The sequence below is a fragment of the Tiliqua scincoides genome, chromosome 5, assembly GCF_035046505.1.
Source record: "Tiliqua scincoides isolate rTilSci1 chromosome 5, rTilSci1.hap2, whole genome shotgun sequence".
Classification (NCBI taxonomy): Eukaryota; Metazoa; Chordata; class Lepidosauria; order Squamata; family Scincidae; genus Tiliqua; species Tiliqua scincoides.
In genome coordinates, this window is record NC_089825.1 from 39,871,221 (window position 1) to 39,889,978 (window position 18,758).

The following is an 18,758-nucleotide window of genomic DNA, read 5'->3' on the forward strand; positions in this document are numbered from 1 at the left end:
CCTAGCCAGATTTCTCAAAACATTAAAAGTCTTGATCACAGAAGCTGCTCTTGAGTCATTTAAGTGGCCAGGTCATAGAGAATGAAAGAATTACCACAGGCACTTCATTGCAAGTTGATCTCACAGATAAGTCGAGGGCAGGTTTTGAGACAAAAATCATGGAATTCATAACCCTCAGATAAGTCGGGGTTAAACTTAGGGGATGTTTGACTATTGTTTTGTCTTGTTTTACCCAAGACCAGATTCTGAAAAATAACCTACCAGTAATTGTTACCCAAGAACTGTACAGTCTCTAGTGTATTAAAAATATAGTAAAAGATCATAAGATACATTTTTATTCATTAACTTTTTAAATTCTGGCCTTCACAACCTTTTTGTAACACTATCAGCCACTGAGCCACTTCTGAATTTCTATGGCTCGGTTTATACTTCTTTATAAGATAGAAAAATATTAGTATGTTCTTTGCACAATGATCTATTAACTCATACTATAAAAATGAAATATCCTCTGTTATCCATGCTAATATTGTCCTTTATTTAGAAGTCATTGTCTTTTTTTTTTAATGGACCTCAAGAATGAATGCCACCCTACTTAGGGTTCAAACAGATGCAACAGCAGCAGACCTGCATCTTAGAACACAAGTTGCTCCCAAACAGATATTTAAGGGGGAAGACATATGCCCAACTGCATACAGAATAGGAACAAGACATACAGAGATGTTGAATTCTTTCTCTGCTAGTTCCTGTGCCTAAAGTCCTCTCTCCCCAGCTTTTTTTTCTGTTGGCTGGGTTCTGAGATGCCAATTAAGACATTTGAGAAGAAAAGCATCTGTTGTGGGGGGAGAGAACACAGGTAGAAAACGGGTTCAGCATTTCAGGTTCTTTGCTTCAAATTGTCCCTTCTTTAAATTACTTGTGATCACCTTCACTCTAACTAATGGAGTGTGCGCTTTTTTAAAAAAATAAAAAGTACAGGTCCAACCTTGTTATACACTGATTTTTTATACACAGATTTGACTCAACACGAATGGCCACTGCAAATGAGAAGGCATGTGCTGATCCCTGGAGAAAGGGAAAATGCTTCTCTTTAAAAATCACAGTTTAAAAATTGCTTTTCTTACTGATGTAGAGAGACAGTCATACAAGTAATCATTCCATTCTTCAGCTGAGCCAGGCAAAGGCTAGGGGTCCTTTGCATTTCTAATTGCTGACTACCTCTCTACAACAGAAAAAGCTGTTTTTAAAACCACAATTTAGACACACTTAAATTTTTTTAAAATTGCTTTTATTTAACACCTTTTATGGTATCAGCAGGGAGTCCCAGAATCAAATCCCTGTGAAAGTAGAGACACGACCTTATTAGGAGCAATGTAGGGGTAAGAAACCTGGAAATGAGTCCTTAAATCTATTTTTCCCCTTTTTTTATCCACAGATTTTTTTATCCACTAGGGATTCTGGAACGGAACACTAGCGGATAACGAGACACAACCTGTAATTTTATTTGGTTCTACTGGTATGTAAACAATATACCAGCAGAACCATTAATCAAATCCTTCTTTAAGGTGCCTGGTGTGTTAAGCCAGAGGCTCAATATATAAACATGCAACTTAAAACAGGTAAGTGGGAGTGTGCAGTTCAATTCACAGCAGAGAGACAACAAGGCATGAATGAGCAAGTGCAGCTACACATTGTTGCAAACCGATTTACTGAGAAGTAAACCCACTGCTTTCTGTGGGTGTTATTCTTAAGTAATGGTGCACTGAATTGTAGCCTTTGACTTTGTTTCAGATGCAAACAAGATTACGTCCTATTTAAAAAACTAGTCCTCTGCCAAGCATTTGCAAAATGGAAGGCTGTAGAAGGGTCTACTAAAGAGAATGAGGTTTGCTTGATTTAAATGGAAGCCTTGAGCCCTAGCTTATGTTTTTTCTTTGGAGAATAAAAGGTTAACTTTGGTTGCAGCATGTCAGGGCGGTTACCGTGGAGATTAACAGCCCTCTAATTATCTCTGAATTGTCCTGTTGCTTCTCCCAGTACCACAAATTGCCTTAAACAGCCCCGCCCCCCCCAGTAACCTTGCAGATAAGGTAGGAGATTATCTAAGCTTGATTTATTAAGGTGAAAAGCAGAAACTTTTCACCTTATAGGCAAGTATCTATGGTAGTTGCTTGAGAAAGGGATGAAATTGACAGGAAGAAGGCAAGCTTTGGCAAATCACAGGTCTGCCTGAAGGCAAATCACAGGTCTGCCTGAAATGAACATTTCCATGACCTGGAATCCAAGGAGCTCCATACATTACCAGAAAACACTCCCACTTGGAAGGCAAAGAGATTTCCCTACTCTGCAATCTGCACTGAATCCCAACCACAGGAATCCTTTAACTTTCAGGAGCAGTTTTACAAGAGACTACAGTGGGAATAGGGGGGGATGTTGGATGGGTAGAACTCCACACACAGGCCTTTTGATCTGAACCACTAAAATTTTGAAACTGCTGTTAGTATGGCTGTTTTTTTTTTTCTTCCATTCTCTCAATACTGGAGGCATAACATTTCTGCCCACTAATATAAATATAGTAATTTTAAATGCTAGAAGAGTGCCTATTAAACATGCTTAATAGAGTATAAATTAGGGGACACTTTGGCTATTTCAGGCTTCTCAACTCACTCTCAAGCTTGGAATATCTGAGGACACAAACAAAACACAAGCAGTTCAAACACAGTACAATACCAGTACTGTTCACACTCTATTAACATGTACACTAGACTAGGTAAAGCATGAAGACCTCCATCCTAGTTAAAATCCACCACATTATTTTCAGGTCAGTTAACATCTTTGTCTCAAAAAGAATCTTTTCGTAACAGCCCAGTTTCTTATTTTACTATTATTCCTTGACTACTAGGAGTGCAGAAAACATGTTGCATCCAGCCATTTCAACTTAAAATGTAGGAAACAGAACAAGCCTAGGGTAATGTTCAAGATATATATGGCAAAGACAGTGCGATGTAGAGGTTACAATGCTAAAGACAGACTGGGGAGAACCAAGCTCAAGTTTCCACTCAGCAATGATCCTCACTGGGCAGCTATGGGCCAGTCAATACGTCTCACTCTAACCTAACCCATATCTACCTACAAGAGCAGTAACAATCTGGGAAGGACGGAGAAACATGTAAGCCACCCTGATTAACTTGAAGGGTGTGTTTAAAAAACTGAATTAAAGCAAAGTGAAAGGCACATTTCCAGTGCTGGGAACTCAGGTTAGTGACTCGGACTCGAGTCATGAAAATGTATGATTTTTGCTGACTTGGCAATTCATGAGTCACACATGTGTAAGACTCTGAAGAAGACTCAAGTCAGCCCCCCCCCCCAACTTGACACTCGTCCCCACACATGCTAAATTGAGTCTGTCTGTGTCTGGGAGTGCTTGCTTACTGTTTTTACGGCATGCAAAATCTTGTGGGGCCATAATTCTGAACGGTGAGCAGCAGGGAGTTCTAGCCAGGAGACAGGGAAGGGTTAATGTGAGCACGAGCAGGGAGGTGGGACTGGGCTCTCTTTTCCTGTCTCTGACAAGAAGGAAGGAATGGATGATAATTGGACAAAGGATAAGCAGTCTCATATGTCCACTGGCTGAGGGAGGGCAGGAGGAGGAACCAGCATGGCTGGTGGGGGGGGGAGAACGAGTCTTACTGAATGACCAGCTACAGTGGGACTACTTCTGAGTAGGGCTGCAAAGGATTGGGTTGTCCTGGTAAGCCTCACAGCTGCTGTGTGTGACCCTCCTCCCTCTCATTGCTTTTGTTCTGGCTCTCACACGGTCCCCTCCCAACCCTCTTGCCCCATTTACAGATAGAAGGGGCAGCAGGGGAGTGAGTAAATAGAACTCCAATGCACATACAGAACCCAGCAACAGCCCCATTTTTCCCACGGCTGACTTTTTAAAGGGGGCAACTCAGCCCAGAGGAGAGAGAGGAGGCAGGGAAGGAGTTAATAGAGATCACGCTTTGCACAGCATGGCTCTGTTGTTACTTGGGAAGGGGACCCTCACTGAATGACTGGATGCAGGGAGACTGCTTCTGAGTAGGGCAAGTCGTCCTGGTAAGCCTCACAACTACTGCTTACGACCCACCTCCTGCCGCTTCTCTGCCAGCTCTCTTACACTCCCTCCCTGTTTACATATGAGCAGGGACAGCAGGGGAGTGTTCAAAGAGAACTTCAACACACAGAGACCAACAGCAGCCACATTTTCTCCACAGTTGGCTTTTTAAAGGGGGGAGACTTGAGTCAAGTCCATTAGAGTCACTAAAGGGTGACTCAGTTACCCTGCACATGCCCGATCTTGTCTGATCTCAGAAGCTAAGCAGGGTCAGGCCTGGTTAGTACTTGGATGGGAGACCACCTGGGAATACCGGGTGCTGTAGGCTTATACCATAGTCTTTCAAGACTGAAGGTTGCCAACCAGAGGCTCGAAAAGTGCACGTTAGGACTCTTTTTCAAGTTGAGTTGCAGGGGGCGGTGACTCGGCGACTCAACTCATGCTGGGTTTTCCAATCCCTGCACATTTCCTACTACCAAATCATTACCAATTCTTAGTAAAACAAATTCCAAAATTGTATAGGTGGGGCCTTAGTATCTGCGGGGGATTTGTTCTCAGACCAGACCCCCTGCTACCAAAAATCACAGATAATCAAATCCACAATTTTTGGTCCCTTTCTCCCACAGAAGGGGGCCAAAGTTGTGCTCCAGCCCCCTCCAGACCGTTTTTTGAAGCCCACAGAGACCCTCTTTGCTCAATTAGAGAGAATTACAAACAGAAGTCCAAAATGCCACAGCAAATGCCTCAAAATCCCAACATATAACTGTTTCTACCTTTTATTGAAAGGGTCCCCAAGACCTCCATCAATTGCTAGAACAGTATTTCTCAAACTGTGAGTTGAGACCCACTAGGTGGGTTGCAAGTCAATTTCAGGTGGGTCCCCATTCATTTCAATGTGTATTTGATTTTTAATATATTAGACATGATGCTACCATGGTATGTGACTGCATTTGGGGAAATGTTACAGATCTGACAGGCTACTTACTATGTATAAGCTTTTAACAATGATAGTCAATAGCAGGGGTGCACAAACCCCGGCCCTGGGGCCACTTGTGGCCCTCGAGGTCTCTCAATGCAGCCCTCAGGGAGACCTCAGCCTCCAATGAGCCTCTGGCCCTCCAGAGATTTGTTGGAGCCCGCACTGGCCCAACGCAACTGCTCTCAGCGTGAGGGCGACTGTTTGACTTCTCGCGTGAGCTGTGGGATAAGGGCTCCCTCCAGGTTACTAGAAGAAAAGTCCATCACATCCATTGGGAAAATCAGTGGTTGGTTCCTCATATATATTCACATACTGACATTATGGAAAATGGAAAACCCCTGCTTGTTGTTTCACTTCTGTGATGCAGTAGCGGCAGCAAGGAAAGACCACACCTTTGTGCAAGGCCTTTTATAGGCCTTGAGCTATTGCAAGACCTTCATTCATTCATAATGAGTAATATATTCATTTATGTAAACTTATGTAAATTTATTCAAATTTTAAATGTAAATTAATTCTTTTTTCCCCCTGCCCCCGACACAGTGTCAGAGAGATGATGTGGCCCTCCTGCCAAAAACTTTGGACACCCCTGGTCAATAGGACTGCAGCCTTTGGGATGTTTGGGGAATTTTTTAAAAACAGATCAGCAACTGTCTGGGAAGGTTCTTTATTTTAAATAATTTTTAAAACATACTTATTGTAAACTTTTAATTTACTTGATTCACTTGATTTTGTTGTACAGGGGTGTTAAAATTTTCCTGCTTGATGATGTCACTTCTGGCCACAACATCATTTCAAGGTTAACGGCATCACTGCCAGCTGGTCCATATGAACTGTCATTCTAAAAGGTAGATGCTGGTGCTAAAAAAATTTAAGAACCACCATGCTAGAATAACTACTATCAACATTAGTGCAACCCATCATACAAACCTTAAGCTGCCCCATGATGCCCTGAGTAAAGGTGTAGAGTTTATCAGCTAGCTGGTTGTTTGATCTGACTCTAGTAAGATTAATTCATTCAGCCTTTCTTCATTACTCTAACTTCCATGTTTTCTTGAAGGATTCTAGGAAAGGCACAGTCAAAGCCTTGAAGGACATGGGAAAACACTCATCCCCCTCAGAAGCAGGCAGGTCAATCACATCTCCAACTGGTTTCCAAAAGTTACCATGTATGCAGGCCTTGGACTGCAAGACTGGAAAAACATCCACTGGGAAGATCCTATCCAGGTGATAGGTACTTGATCCATCTCTTCCTCCAATAACTCCCTCTCAACTTCCTGATCAGATAAAAAGGAAGCATCTGAGCTGTCTGGGTTGAAATGGTTATGCGAGACAATACTTCTGCCACACATGCTAAACCCAAAACACCAGAGGGACTGGAGTTGGGTCTTCTAGCAAGTACATAGGATGAGTGAAAGCTTTGAACTGCTTTGAAACTAAGGGGGTCTGAGAATATGTTTCAGGTAAATTAACTATGAACACCACATTTTGAATAGTGGTTTGTCATAGTAAAGTCATTAGTTCACCAATTCCAATTATTTGCAAGAACTTTGTAGGTGGTTAGGAAAACAAATGTGCGAATTAAGGGAGAAAAGATGCAGCAACTTTTGATTTGTGAATACATCCATGAATGCCAATGATTGAAACATTTCCCAAAGGGTGCTGCACCCTCTGAAACCGCTTGCCCAGTTTTTATAGATTCTTTTCAAGTTGCACAGCTTTATGATGTTGACAAGATTCTTGGTAGCACAAGGTCATCCACACATACCCACTTGACCCATGTCTATCATCAAGGGCAGGGGTTCCCAAACTTCCCCCCACCACAACCCAACCGTTTCTGTGGTGGAGGCCACTGCAACCCACCTCCTTCTTCAGTGCTGGGCCTTCACAGGCCTCAGATGGCCTTTGCAGGCTCCTGGAAGCAGCCAGAAGTCACTTTCATGAACCTGGGAGGAAATAAAAAATGACTTTCTAGCTCCAACTTGGAGCCAACTGGACAAAAGAGCAGGTAAGAGGGTCCAACTCAAGACCCAATGGACATCAGATTGCAACTACCAAGCAACCAACAGCTTGAGAAGCCCTGATCAAGGGGACAGGCTGAGTGGGCAGGGAGAATAATTCACTTTCTATTCTTGGTGGTTACTGGTGATCTTGATTACATATATTCTGGAAATTGGAAAGGAAAGAGTAGAAGTACAAACTTCATACCCACTTTCTCTGCCACTAGGAAAATATTCTTTGGGCACTAAACGTACAACACAACTTATTTATTTAAAAAGGGAAAATTATTCATCGGTTGTTTGGCATCTTAACATTAGAAATATAACCAACATGAATGGTTGTGCAAGAAACTAAGTTGATTATATAGATCTGTTTTTAAAAGTCTCTTACATGCAAGAGGATTACCAATACATTTATACCTCAGACTGAAGTTCACACAACATATAGTTTCCATATATTAATGTTTCCCATTTTGTGCTATAATTGTAAAATATACAGTTGCTACACTCAAAGGTTTAAAACTAGCAGAAATTAAGTACAAAAATTTCCTTTCCTATACAGTAATTTAAAAGGAACTAACATTAGCTGGAAAAAAGAAAGACTTTTTCAGCTGAGATTCTTTAAGTTGTCCACAAACAACTCGACTCACTGTTCAAAGTTAGCATGCTACAATTCCAAAGTGACCACACTATCTACAGCATATATGAAGGAAGCAATTATAGCTGAAACTGTTAACACCTTGGGTAAACGTTATGGAGACTAGTCCTGCCTCTTCCCTCCCCCCAAAAGATGTCAACTTAATATAAAAATGAATAATTCAACTTTCAGTTAAACATCTAGTATATACGGCTGATATTATTCAAAAGGCACTATGGCCAGGATCTGTTATGTGCAAAATAGCCACTTTTGAAGGTCAAGAGTCCCTTTAGTACAGGATTATACATGGCATGAGAGAATATAGCTGGAATGGAAAGAGCCCACACATACCCTGTGCAGTCACATAACTGCTTTCCACTTATGCAAAAAGTTCTTTGGATTCTGTTGCAAGTACAGATCACTTTCCTCCACTGAGTTAAATAGTGATCCGACTACAGAAGGTCTGTGTACATATCATAACACACACACCAGTTCTGTGTATATATCAGAACACACACAAAAGCGCTAGATTGCAACCGTCATTAAGGTTTTCTGAAACCTAGCAGTAATGATTTTATCAACATTGTTTGCTCTATAAAGAAACCAATACTTTCAAGAAAAACCTCAATGTTATATAGTACCAACAGGACAGGTACAAAAGAGTGGAAACAGGAATTATATTCAATAACTGCATTATTTTATTCCACAAGTTAAAATGCAATTCCATCAATTCCTGTTTTGTCCATAATCTACAGATTGGAAATTTAACATAACTAGGGCAGCCCCTCCACCCACTATATGCTTTTTTGCAAGTGAATTTCTGCTTATTTTAAGTAAGGCATGTATCAATCACATGCTTCAGCTTTACACTAGCATAATACAGTTATTGTATAACGTTTCTTCATTTGAAATGTGCTTGGTTAAAAAGATTGGTTTGAAATTCTAAGTAGCAGACTTGCTTCAATGACATTTGACCTCAACCATTTACTTTTCATGATGCTCAACACCCTCCATGAAAAAAATTAAACTACTACAAAGAAAGCACTTATTTTTACAAAAATACAGTAGTGCCCCCATATCTGTGGGGGATCCATTCCAAAACCCCCTGCAGTTAGCCAAAAGCCCATCCCCACAGCCTGGACTCTCCAGAGGCAAGTGGAGCCCAGCTCCAATCCCCTCCAGTGTGGGGCAAACAGTTCATAGTTCTCGTGTGGTTCTAAATGCCTGTATTATAGTTCCCGTGTGCATTATAAATAAGCTCAGTAAATTCATTCATATAAGTTCCATCTCTAATGTATTCATTTATGTAAATATATTCAAATTTGAAATGCAAATTAACTTCCCCCCACCCCTGACACTATCAGAGAGATGATGTGGCCCTCCTGACAAAATGTTTGTCCATCCCTTCCCTACAGTATGCAGTGTGAGCAGTTAATATGAAGGCATTAAGATACTAGCCTTTTTATTTTCAATGCTTTACCCAACAATTTGACACAATTTGCCTTTCACTGCTGTCACACACTGCTCACGTTTCCAATTATGAAGTACAACAACCATTTCACCTTATTCTAAAATATGGGATAAAATTTGAAGTACTTATAAGACTCCTCTACAGGACCCAACCTTCAAGAGAGTACCAAATTGTACAGGACTATGAATAGGGTAATATCAGACTGTTAGCCTTAGGGCAGGGGTGCTCAAACTTTCAACTTTAGGGATGCTGGACCTTTAACAAGTGTATAGAAGAGAGAACTGCAGCAGGTGCAACTTGTCATCCCACAGATGACAAGCTACACCTGCTGAAATTCTCTCTTCTATACACTTGTTAAAGGTCCAGCATCCCTAAAGTTGAAAGTTTGAGCACCCCTGCCTTAGGGAAATATTTCATGTTTAATCTTCGCCAATTCATTATAGATTTTTTTAAAAATAAAATGCAACTGCCTAATGTTAGCTATTGAAGTGTATTGCCACAAAGCTGCCAAGGAAGGTATTTGTTACTAAAGCAAAGTTTGTGCCTTAAGGTTTTTCTTAACCATAGTTAAGGTAACCTGCAGCTAGAGAGGATGACTCAGGGAACCTTAACTGCCTGCCTGCTTGTCTTGCTGTAAGCTTTCTGTTTACAGTGTCTGGTTGGAGCAAGATACACAATCCTTTGGACAACTGTAAACAACATAAACAAAAGTAATGGGTACAGGGACATGGAGATGTGGTTCCCCCATATCCATGGTTTCCTGCAGCTGCAGGAGGCCAGGAACACATCCTCTCAGATATGTGGGGGGGATGCCTGTACTTCAACAATATAAAAGTCAACTAAAGTCACAATGTGATCCTATAACTTGCAATATTTAAATACTGGCATAAAACCTGTATAGCAGAAACTTGGAATCAGTAGAGTTGCCCCTCGATTTACACACAGTTGATTTCTGTGAATTCAACTAATTTTGAATTTTGGTTTTTAGCAAACAAAAAAACCACAAGCAGCAAAGGCAATTCCACATACTAAATATGTGCCTGAGAGAGAGCCTAAAATCAGAGAAGGAAGCTGCTGTTCCCCTCAGTTCTCTCCTGTCTCTTGCAAGAGACAGTAGATGTTTTCCAGATACAAGGGATTTTCAATGTAATTTTGAGTGTCCACTATTTTAGCCTTACACACCGACTCTGGAACATAATCATCATGTAAGTTGGGGGTGGCTGTATATAAAGAATTACTTTAAAAGTGCAGTATATGCTTGGTAATTCCTATTCTTTGAAATCTGTATTTACTTCTACAAAGATATGGACACACACATACAAAATTCTCAACTATTTCTTTAAAGTGTTGAAACTAAAACAGATATTTTATTCTACGCTGCCAATGAAACTAACAACCAGAGATTATTACAACCAATTCTATAGTAGACTGCTTCATAATCCAAATTTCACAGAATAAGCCCACTTGCCTTGCATATTTAATCGAGCAAGACCATTCTTTGGCCTAAATCCTCTTTTTTAATCCACCCAATCTTTGCATTTTGATAGCCACGTCTACAGCCCCTATTCCCCAAAAGGAAAAAAAGTGCTTGATAAAAAGAGCTTAAGGGTGCAACTCTAACCAACTTTCCAGCAGTGGGGTAAGGACAGTGCAGCTTGAAGTAAGGGAACAAACATTCCCATACTTTGAGGAGGCCTCTGCAACTGGCACCCAACTGCAGGATGCACCACATGCCCTACTGGCACAGCTATGTCAGAGCTGGCCCAAGCAGGGCCTAAGTAGATGCTTTGTGCAATACTAACCTGCCAATACCATCTTCCATTAAATAGTGGCCTTGTTTTGCATACATATACAAGCTAAGAATACTCATATTGTGAATACAAACACAGATTCCAAAGATGTTCACCAATTTATAAAAAAGAAAACAAAGCTCTATACACAAAAAAGTTACAGAACCAATAAAAGTGTCACAACATTAGTGAAAAGACAGACATATCCTCTATATGTAATACATAACAACTTCCGATATACAAGATGACGTAACACCAAATCAACAAAATAGTTTTCTAACAAAATGTTCAGCATCCATCAAACTATATGGCTTCTGAGAGTTTTACTAGTGGCCATGAGATTGATTTTACATTATTATAGAAAGTTTCCCTGCTCCCAGAGACAAAAAAAAGTCCTCCAGTTCTCTCTCTAGCTGCCAAAGAACAGACCTCCTAGTAAACTGGACAAACAAGAACACTTTCAGGATATCCGATCCAGCTTTTTAGCTCTCTAAAAGTTGTATATTTTGACATTTTACTGTTGCTTGGGGAGGAGGGGCAAGATAGTGGGAATTTCAACATCGATGATAGGCCTAGGGCCTATGGCTGGTCTGGTATTGGAAGGGGGACAAACCATGTTTGGGGTTTTCATTTCATTTGTTATGCTTATAATGCTTAAAATCTCTTGAAAACTTTAAAGGAAAACAGGTAACTGAGCAATTTAAAGTATGCAGATTCATATTTTCAAACATTTAACAGAGAAAAGTACCAATAATAAGAAGTTCAGTTTATTACTAACAATATTTATACACCACTTTTCAACAAATCTCTCACTCTCTAAACTGTTTTAAACATCAAAAGAATAAGGATCTCTATCCAAAGGGGCTCATAATATTAAGCAGAAACAGGGGAGGAACCAGCAAGTCACTATCATAAAGCAATGTTAGATTTTGTACTGATTTATAGGAGTCTTCTATGCAAAAAAAAAAAAAAAAAAAAAAAATCATGTTTACCTGAAAGTTGACATCTTCTTTCTTAAAAATTAGTGCACGAACTTCATCAGGATCCCCATTAAATATAGCTTGAACAAGTGGTGGCTGAAATATATGAAAAAGTGAGCATTTTAACTTGAAAGCTATTACTGCTCAGGTATAACTATTACACATTCTGGTATTAAAACTATCAACACCACACAATTCATATCATAAAATACCTTTTTCAATCTCAATTTTTTAACTTTTATCAAATATTCCTATAAACACACCCACCCATTAGTTATCAAAACTAGATTAAAAGGAAAGGCACTTTATCAAGGGTAAGTATTACATATTCGCAAAAGTAGAAAACGTCCCCACATAAGTGCTTACTTTTGGAAGAATACATAAGACATTATCTTTCAATGAAACATTAGAAAACTCAATGCAAATTTTCATGCAATCTTAAAGACAATAAGTGCTGTGCATCTAAATGATCTGATAAACATATCTATTTCTAAACATATCAGCAGGCGCTAATCACCACCAAACTTTTGAAAGCATCACTGTAGCAAACACTTAGATTAAATGAAACAATACTATTTCTAATAAGGATCACTCAACTGTTAGAAAGATGTGGGTGGAACAGTCATCATGCATCTATCACATGATCTATGACTCCCATATTTTAAGAATGAAACTGAACTTGCTTTAGCACAGAGTATACTATACAAATTCACAGAACACCATGCAATAATCAGCTATAAAACACTAGGTTTAAAGAACAATCCATTCAGTACAAAATTAGCTACTTTACCATATTTACTTTTGAAAATAGTGATCACAGTTCTATTCAAATGGCAATTCAGAACTACCTTTTGTTGAAAAGCAACATATAAAAATTCTTAATAATTCTCCTTAAAAGAAAAAAGCAGCCATCCACAAAGTTTGTGTCATTCACTAATCTTACAGTTAGAAAATCTTATAGTTTGATACATAGAGACAGTTACATCATTATGTTCACTATTTATGCACAACATATACCAGCTACACATTTAATATTCAGATATTTTATGACATCTCACAGGCACTTTAAACCACAATTACAACTAGGACACATAACAAGACCGTCTTACCAAAATTTGTCCTGAAGGTAAAGGACGAAGGGAAATGCTTTCCTGAGGCGGTTTGGAAATAAATGTAGGAGAATCATCTTCCACCTCCTCCAAAACAACAATACACACTCGACTCATTCGATCGGTTTCAAGAAGAATAACTAAATTTGTAACAGCCTTGTTGGTCCAATAATAGCCAAGACCTGACAGAAAGTTCTTTTTCTCTTAAACATAATTTGCAATGCTATTGCTCTGTTTTGAAATCTTTAAAGAGACATAACTATACTTTGCCAAATTCAGGAACCAAATATAGCCAGCTAATGAAATTTTCCAAAAATACTGTAAAAAATAGTCCTGTTATTGCTTTATAGCACTCATTCTAATAAAGCCACTTCTGTTCGATCAATATTGCAGTAGAAATTACATTAAGTGCAGAAATTCTGCACTTTTACCAACTAATTTGCTTTTGTTTGATTTCTATAGAAGATAGTGATCTAAACAGTAAAATCATTGTTATAGATGACATGACACCATTCTGCATATAATGAAACAAGAAACAATTGCTCTGGCAGAGATTATCACAGCTCTCCCCACTTCTGCAAGGTCAGTCTTCAGTCTACAAGGATTTCTATTGAAAAAGGCATACAGGACTGTCCCAAGTGTTCCAGAAGATAATCGTTCTGCAGCCAGCAATTTTATTTGCCTTCGTGTCAGACATCTACCACACAAGCAGCCATGTATTTCTCAGCAGCTATTCAGCACTAAAGCTTAAAGGCTGACACTTCTTCTCCATGTAAAAATCCCTGCAATGTACAGCTAAACTGCAGTACATTTACATGTGATGAGTCAGACAACAAAGGACAATGAGACTCAAATAATATTGCTTGCTCAATCCAGATTCCCCAACAGACAGTAATACAGAAGGCTTTCCTCCATCAGTCATAAAAGCAACGCAGAACATTTGTTTTCCACCATCAGGCTGTTCTAGTCGCTCCTACAGGAACACACAACGACAAATGCTTCAAGCAAAACACAAAGCACAAGCACTTGAATTATTGCTTTAGACTTTCTCCGCAGAAGTAGTTCATCACCCGAGTGCTTCTTTTGATCACTGTGTGAATAGAACTCCCATTATAGGCTTCATTCAGACCGAGGTTAAAAGAAGGGGGGGGGTTGAAATCAGGTTCCACGCACGATCCTTCAGCCAACTTCTTTATTCGAAGATCTGTGTCTATTGCCAATCTGGCAATTCTTCTTGTTAAATGCTCTCTTTATCCAATTTCTGTCATTTATTTAGAATTTCTGGTGCAGTCGCTGGTACTGCAAACGGCAGAAAAACCTAGTGCCTTAAAAAGGTCATTACAGCGCACATTAACAGGATACAAAATCGCGCCCACAGCAGCATTCCAACCGAGCAATAGTCTAAATAGCACAGACTGCAGACCCGCAGGATGAAATGCCTAGTAATGCTCACATGTTACACTTACCAAAGAACTGAGCTACTGCTCTGGATGCAACTTCCTGTGACGTGGGGGGGGGGTAGGGAAAATACAGCTTTTGGACAGTCTTCACAGTAAGGATATCCATGCCAGTTGTGTGACTAATTCAGCTGAAACGTCAGAATTCTGTTGAGCCTTTAACATTTTCCACTAAAAGCCACAAAGAAACTAGTATACTGGCACTGCTGACTAACAATGTAGGAAAATAAACAATTCCAAACCCTTAACTGTTTGCATATGTTTCTGTACTCTGAGAATAGTCTGCATTAACCCTCTGAGGTATGGAGCTTTTTAGACATAAGTTCTTCTAAATGAGGGGGGTGTGAACACTTGAGACGCAACCCACTATACCAAACAACTGACAGCTACTTACCAGAAACATCTGCTGTAAGTACACACACACACACACACATTCCTAATAAACACAAAAAGTTTTAGTCTTCCAGATCACAGTCTTCTAGTAATTTGAATCCATAGCCTTGATCTGAATTGCAGCAACAATCTGCAGGAGTATTATATAAATGCATAATTTCCCCAAAGCACTGGAAATGCTACCTTAACAGATTTCTACTACTACTAAATAACCTAGCATTACTTAAGGTTCCAGTTAGATCAAATGAACAGCCACAATAAAGTGTTTCAAGTCTTAAGAGTCTCAGAAGAATATCAAAGCAACAAATCAGAATGGTCATAATAAGGAGGCTCAGACATGTCTGATCAACTGTTCTGGATTAGAATAGATATATCTGTATAGGTTAGGTATCAGTGTTATTTCAGCTAACACTACTTCCTTTCCAACATTTTCAAATCCTTTGCTTAAAAAAAGTTAATCAGAATGCACTGGAGCAAGATTCACATTGCAAAATATTAATATTTCTAACATAAGCATTTAGATCAGGGATATCAAAATCATTTCATATAGAGGGCCGAAGTTAGCATTCAGGGCTCCTGCTGAGGGCCAGAAGTGATGTCATTAAGCAGGAAGTGACATCATTAAGCAGCTAATGGCCAGAAGCCAGACCTTGTTCTCATATAGAAACTCATTAACTGCAAATGACAGAAGAGAAAATATGCAACTCTTGATCATATTTCAAGATCTGGGAAAGCCCAATTTTCACGTGGGCTGCCATTTCAGCGGTAACACCTCAGCAGCTGAGAGCCTGAGGGCCAGATAAAAAGCTTCTGGGGGCCGCATCCTGCCCCCGGGCCTTATGTTTGACACCCCTGATTTAGACTGATGTACTACTGTAATCTAAGATTATTAAAGATGAACGTTAGAAATCACACTGTACATGTTGATACTTGGCATTTTTTTTCTTTCTGCAAATCAATCTCATTTATTTTACATTTTTGTTCAAATAATGAAGGAAGAAAGTAACTTTGATATTTACTTTTGGGTAATCATGCACAGGACTGAATTGTAAATTGCCTAAAGTTGTGGAAAACTGAAAGGAATACACCAAAAGCAGCATTTTTTTCTATACAAGGAACTCCACCTGTTGAGATTTGCAAGGGAGATCCTGCTCCATCTCCTCACACTACATGAGGCAGTACTTTTGGATCTAGGTTCAAGAAAGACAAAGTGCAAAAGATGCAGTAGCACTGTGTCACATAAAAACTAAAATGGAGTATTCTAAAGGGGAACACTCTCTATAGTAGCGGTTCCCAACTTTTAGAAGCCTGCAGACCACTATGGCAAACATTGGAATTGTTGTGGACCACATGAAACCCCTTCCATCCCCACTGCACACACAAAAACGTTTGGTAGCCCATATGGGAGCACTCGGTAAGACACTGGAAATGCCAGCTGCGGGGGGGGGGGGGGTCCGTTCTCCGCCCTCTCTATTGGACCATGGAGAAGAATCTCACAGTTAGCACTCCTCCACAGACTATCGAAAGGGTGGAGAATGGATCTTACCACAGCTGGCACTTCAGCACGCTCTGGACCACCAAAGAGGGCAGAGAACGGACTACCTACAGCCACAGCCGACAGGTCAGTGGTCCATGGGGAAGCGCTCACTTGGTGAGACACTGGAAGTGATCAAAGGTGATTATCTTTTTTTCCTGAGATCTTGCAGACCACTTTTCAGGGTGTCACAGACACCTGTGGTTCCCTGGACCACAGGTTGGGAACCACTGCTCTATAGGGAAGCACCGAAGTGATCAGAACTACAGCCATACATCTGTATCCGAAGGGGATATGTTCCCTGAACAATATGGAAACCATGGACAAAAGGGAATTCTACAAAAAGCAATTCAAAAATCCCCCCCATCGTGCCCTCTATCATGCAAATGCCTTATCTGCTTGAGATTACAGTCTTCCTGTCACTGTTCCTGGGTCTCGCTTGCTCTTTGCCAACTGCAAAATGGAAGCACTTACAGGAAGTGAGACAGAGAGATGAAAACAATGTGACACTCATCATAGAGTTTAAAGAGCCTACCATTGCATTCTTTTCAGCCCTCTGCATTGCTTCCTGTGAATACTTCCTGCTTCCGTTTTACAGTAGGCAAAGAGCCGACAAGACCCAGGAATAGCAACAGGAAGGCTGCAATCACAAGCAGATAAGTCATTTGTGCGAAGGGGAGATTTCTGAACCACTGATAACTAAAACCATAGATTCTGGATCTGCTGATACAAACTGCCTATATTAACACTTAAGACACACAGATAGACAAAAAAACAGACCATATCAACCAGCTTTTGGAATGTAGTTGTACCCAAAGGTATAATCCAGCCAAGCTATATGCATTTACTCCTACTTCTTTCAATGGTAGAGCAACAATTTTCATAATTCTCTCCTTTGATAAGCAGACAGAAGAGTACTAAACCATTAATGAACTGTAACCTGTGCTTGCAACTTATTTTAATCTTAATGATATGTATTTTTCGTCTTGACTTCGTTTTGCTGTGAACTGCTTAATTAAATTGTTTTTTAAAAAGCAATATAAAAATTTTAAACTTACTTTTCCTAGTACCACATGAACAATAGCTTAACAGTGCCACAGATTCTTCAATATAACACAGGACTGTCTTTATTCCTTGCCTTGTTTAAGAAATTACTTATAGAAACATGTTAGTAACACCAAGTTGACCAAGCAGCCCTAAACATTTCAGAGTACCAGTAAAATTAGCTATAAAGGTGGAAACTTCGTATCCGCTGGGGATCCGTTCCTGGACCCCCGTTCCTGGATTTCAGTGGATACTGAAATCACAGATAATCAAATCTGCTATTTTTTCCCTGCCTGGGCTCCAAATGCAACCAGAGTCTTGCTCCTGTCATGTCCAGAGCCCTTCTGAGTCAGAAGCTGTATTCTAAAGGCTCCAGGCAGCATTCTGAGCCTCAGAGGGGCTCAGAAAGTCTCCCAGATGTGGCCAGAATGAGGTTCTTGTCGTGTCTGGGAGATCTGCATGGGGGCACCCAGGGGTCCAGCATCCGTGGCAAAACAAATCTGCAGATGCTGGAACTGTAGATAAAGGAGTCCCACTTGTATTAGCACAATTTCATACCTTGTTGCAGTCCTTCAAACACAGAAACACCTACAGCAAATAACTCTTATTTTAATTACATACACTGAAAATATCTGTAATCTCACAACATCATGAAAAAGGATACTGTTTATAATAGGTAGGGACCCAACATATTCAAATACATTGTATCTAAACAGAAAATCAGTTCTACATAGCTGAGCAGTACCTAGGAATTTAAACTGACATTCTGCTTCTGCCCACCCATGTGAAAGTATAATTAGCAAATGGCATACTACACCCATATGCCATATGGAAGATTACATATGTATACAGAGAGCTATATTTTAACAGAAAAAAGAAAATAAAGAAGTTCTTCAATCATTATGGTTAAATGGTACCAATTCTGTTCTAGGGCCTTATGAAAGGGTCTGCAGTGTCTGAAGTTAGGAAGGAACCATATCACTACATCCCTCAAGTGAGAGTTTCTTCCTTGATACCTCCTTCACCTTCAAGTTACTTCCTCCACCCATTTTCCTTCAGCATTTTGTTAGCATAGCTGGCTTATGCAACTGGGATTTTTTCATCATTGGCATCCTTCAGTCTCAAAAGACTATGTTATCGTGCTCTGAAAAGTGGTTCTGAAACAGCGTCTAGTGTGGCTGAAGAGGCCAATTCAGGAGTGACAATCCCTTCCACACTGGGAGCAAGTGCAGTCTGTCCCTGGTCTGTCTCCCTGGCTACAGGCCTTCCTTCTT

At 40.0% G+C, this 18,758-nt stretch overlaps 1 protein-coding gene across 5 annotated transcripts in view; it reads right to left on the bottom strand.

Moving 5' to 3' along the window:
• ANKRD28 (ankyrin repeat domain 28) overlaps positions 1-18,758 on the bottom strand; it is a 116,262-nt gene that overhangs the window by 49,975 nt on the left and 47,529 nt on the right. For 2 of the 5 annotated variants that reach the window (XR_010794530.1, XM_066628095.1), the window contains exons 1-2: positions 13,057-13,173; positions 11,960-12,043 (exon numbers count right to left, since the gene is read on the bottom strand). Coding sequence is in view for 4 of the 5 variants with exons in the window: in XM_066628095.1 (XP_066484192.1) it covers positions 11,960-12,043; positions 13,057-13,173 (201 nt within the window). In the remaining variant the exon portion in view is untranslated. Of the gene's footprint in view, positions 1-11,959; positions 12,044-13,038; positions 13,174-18,758 lie in introns of those variants that run through there. The other 3 variants (XM_066628100.1, XM_066628097.1, XM_066628096.1) reach the window with 2 other exon arrangements.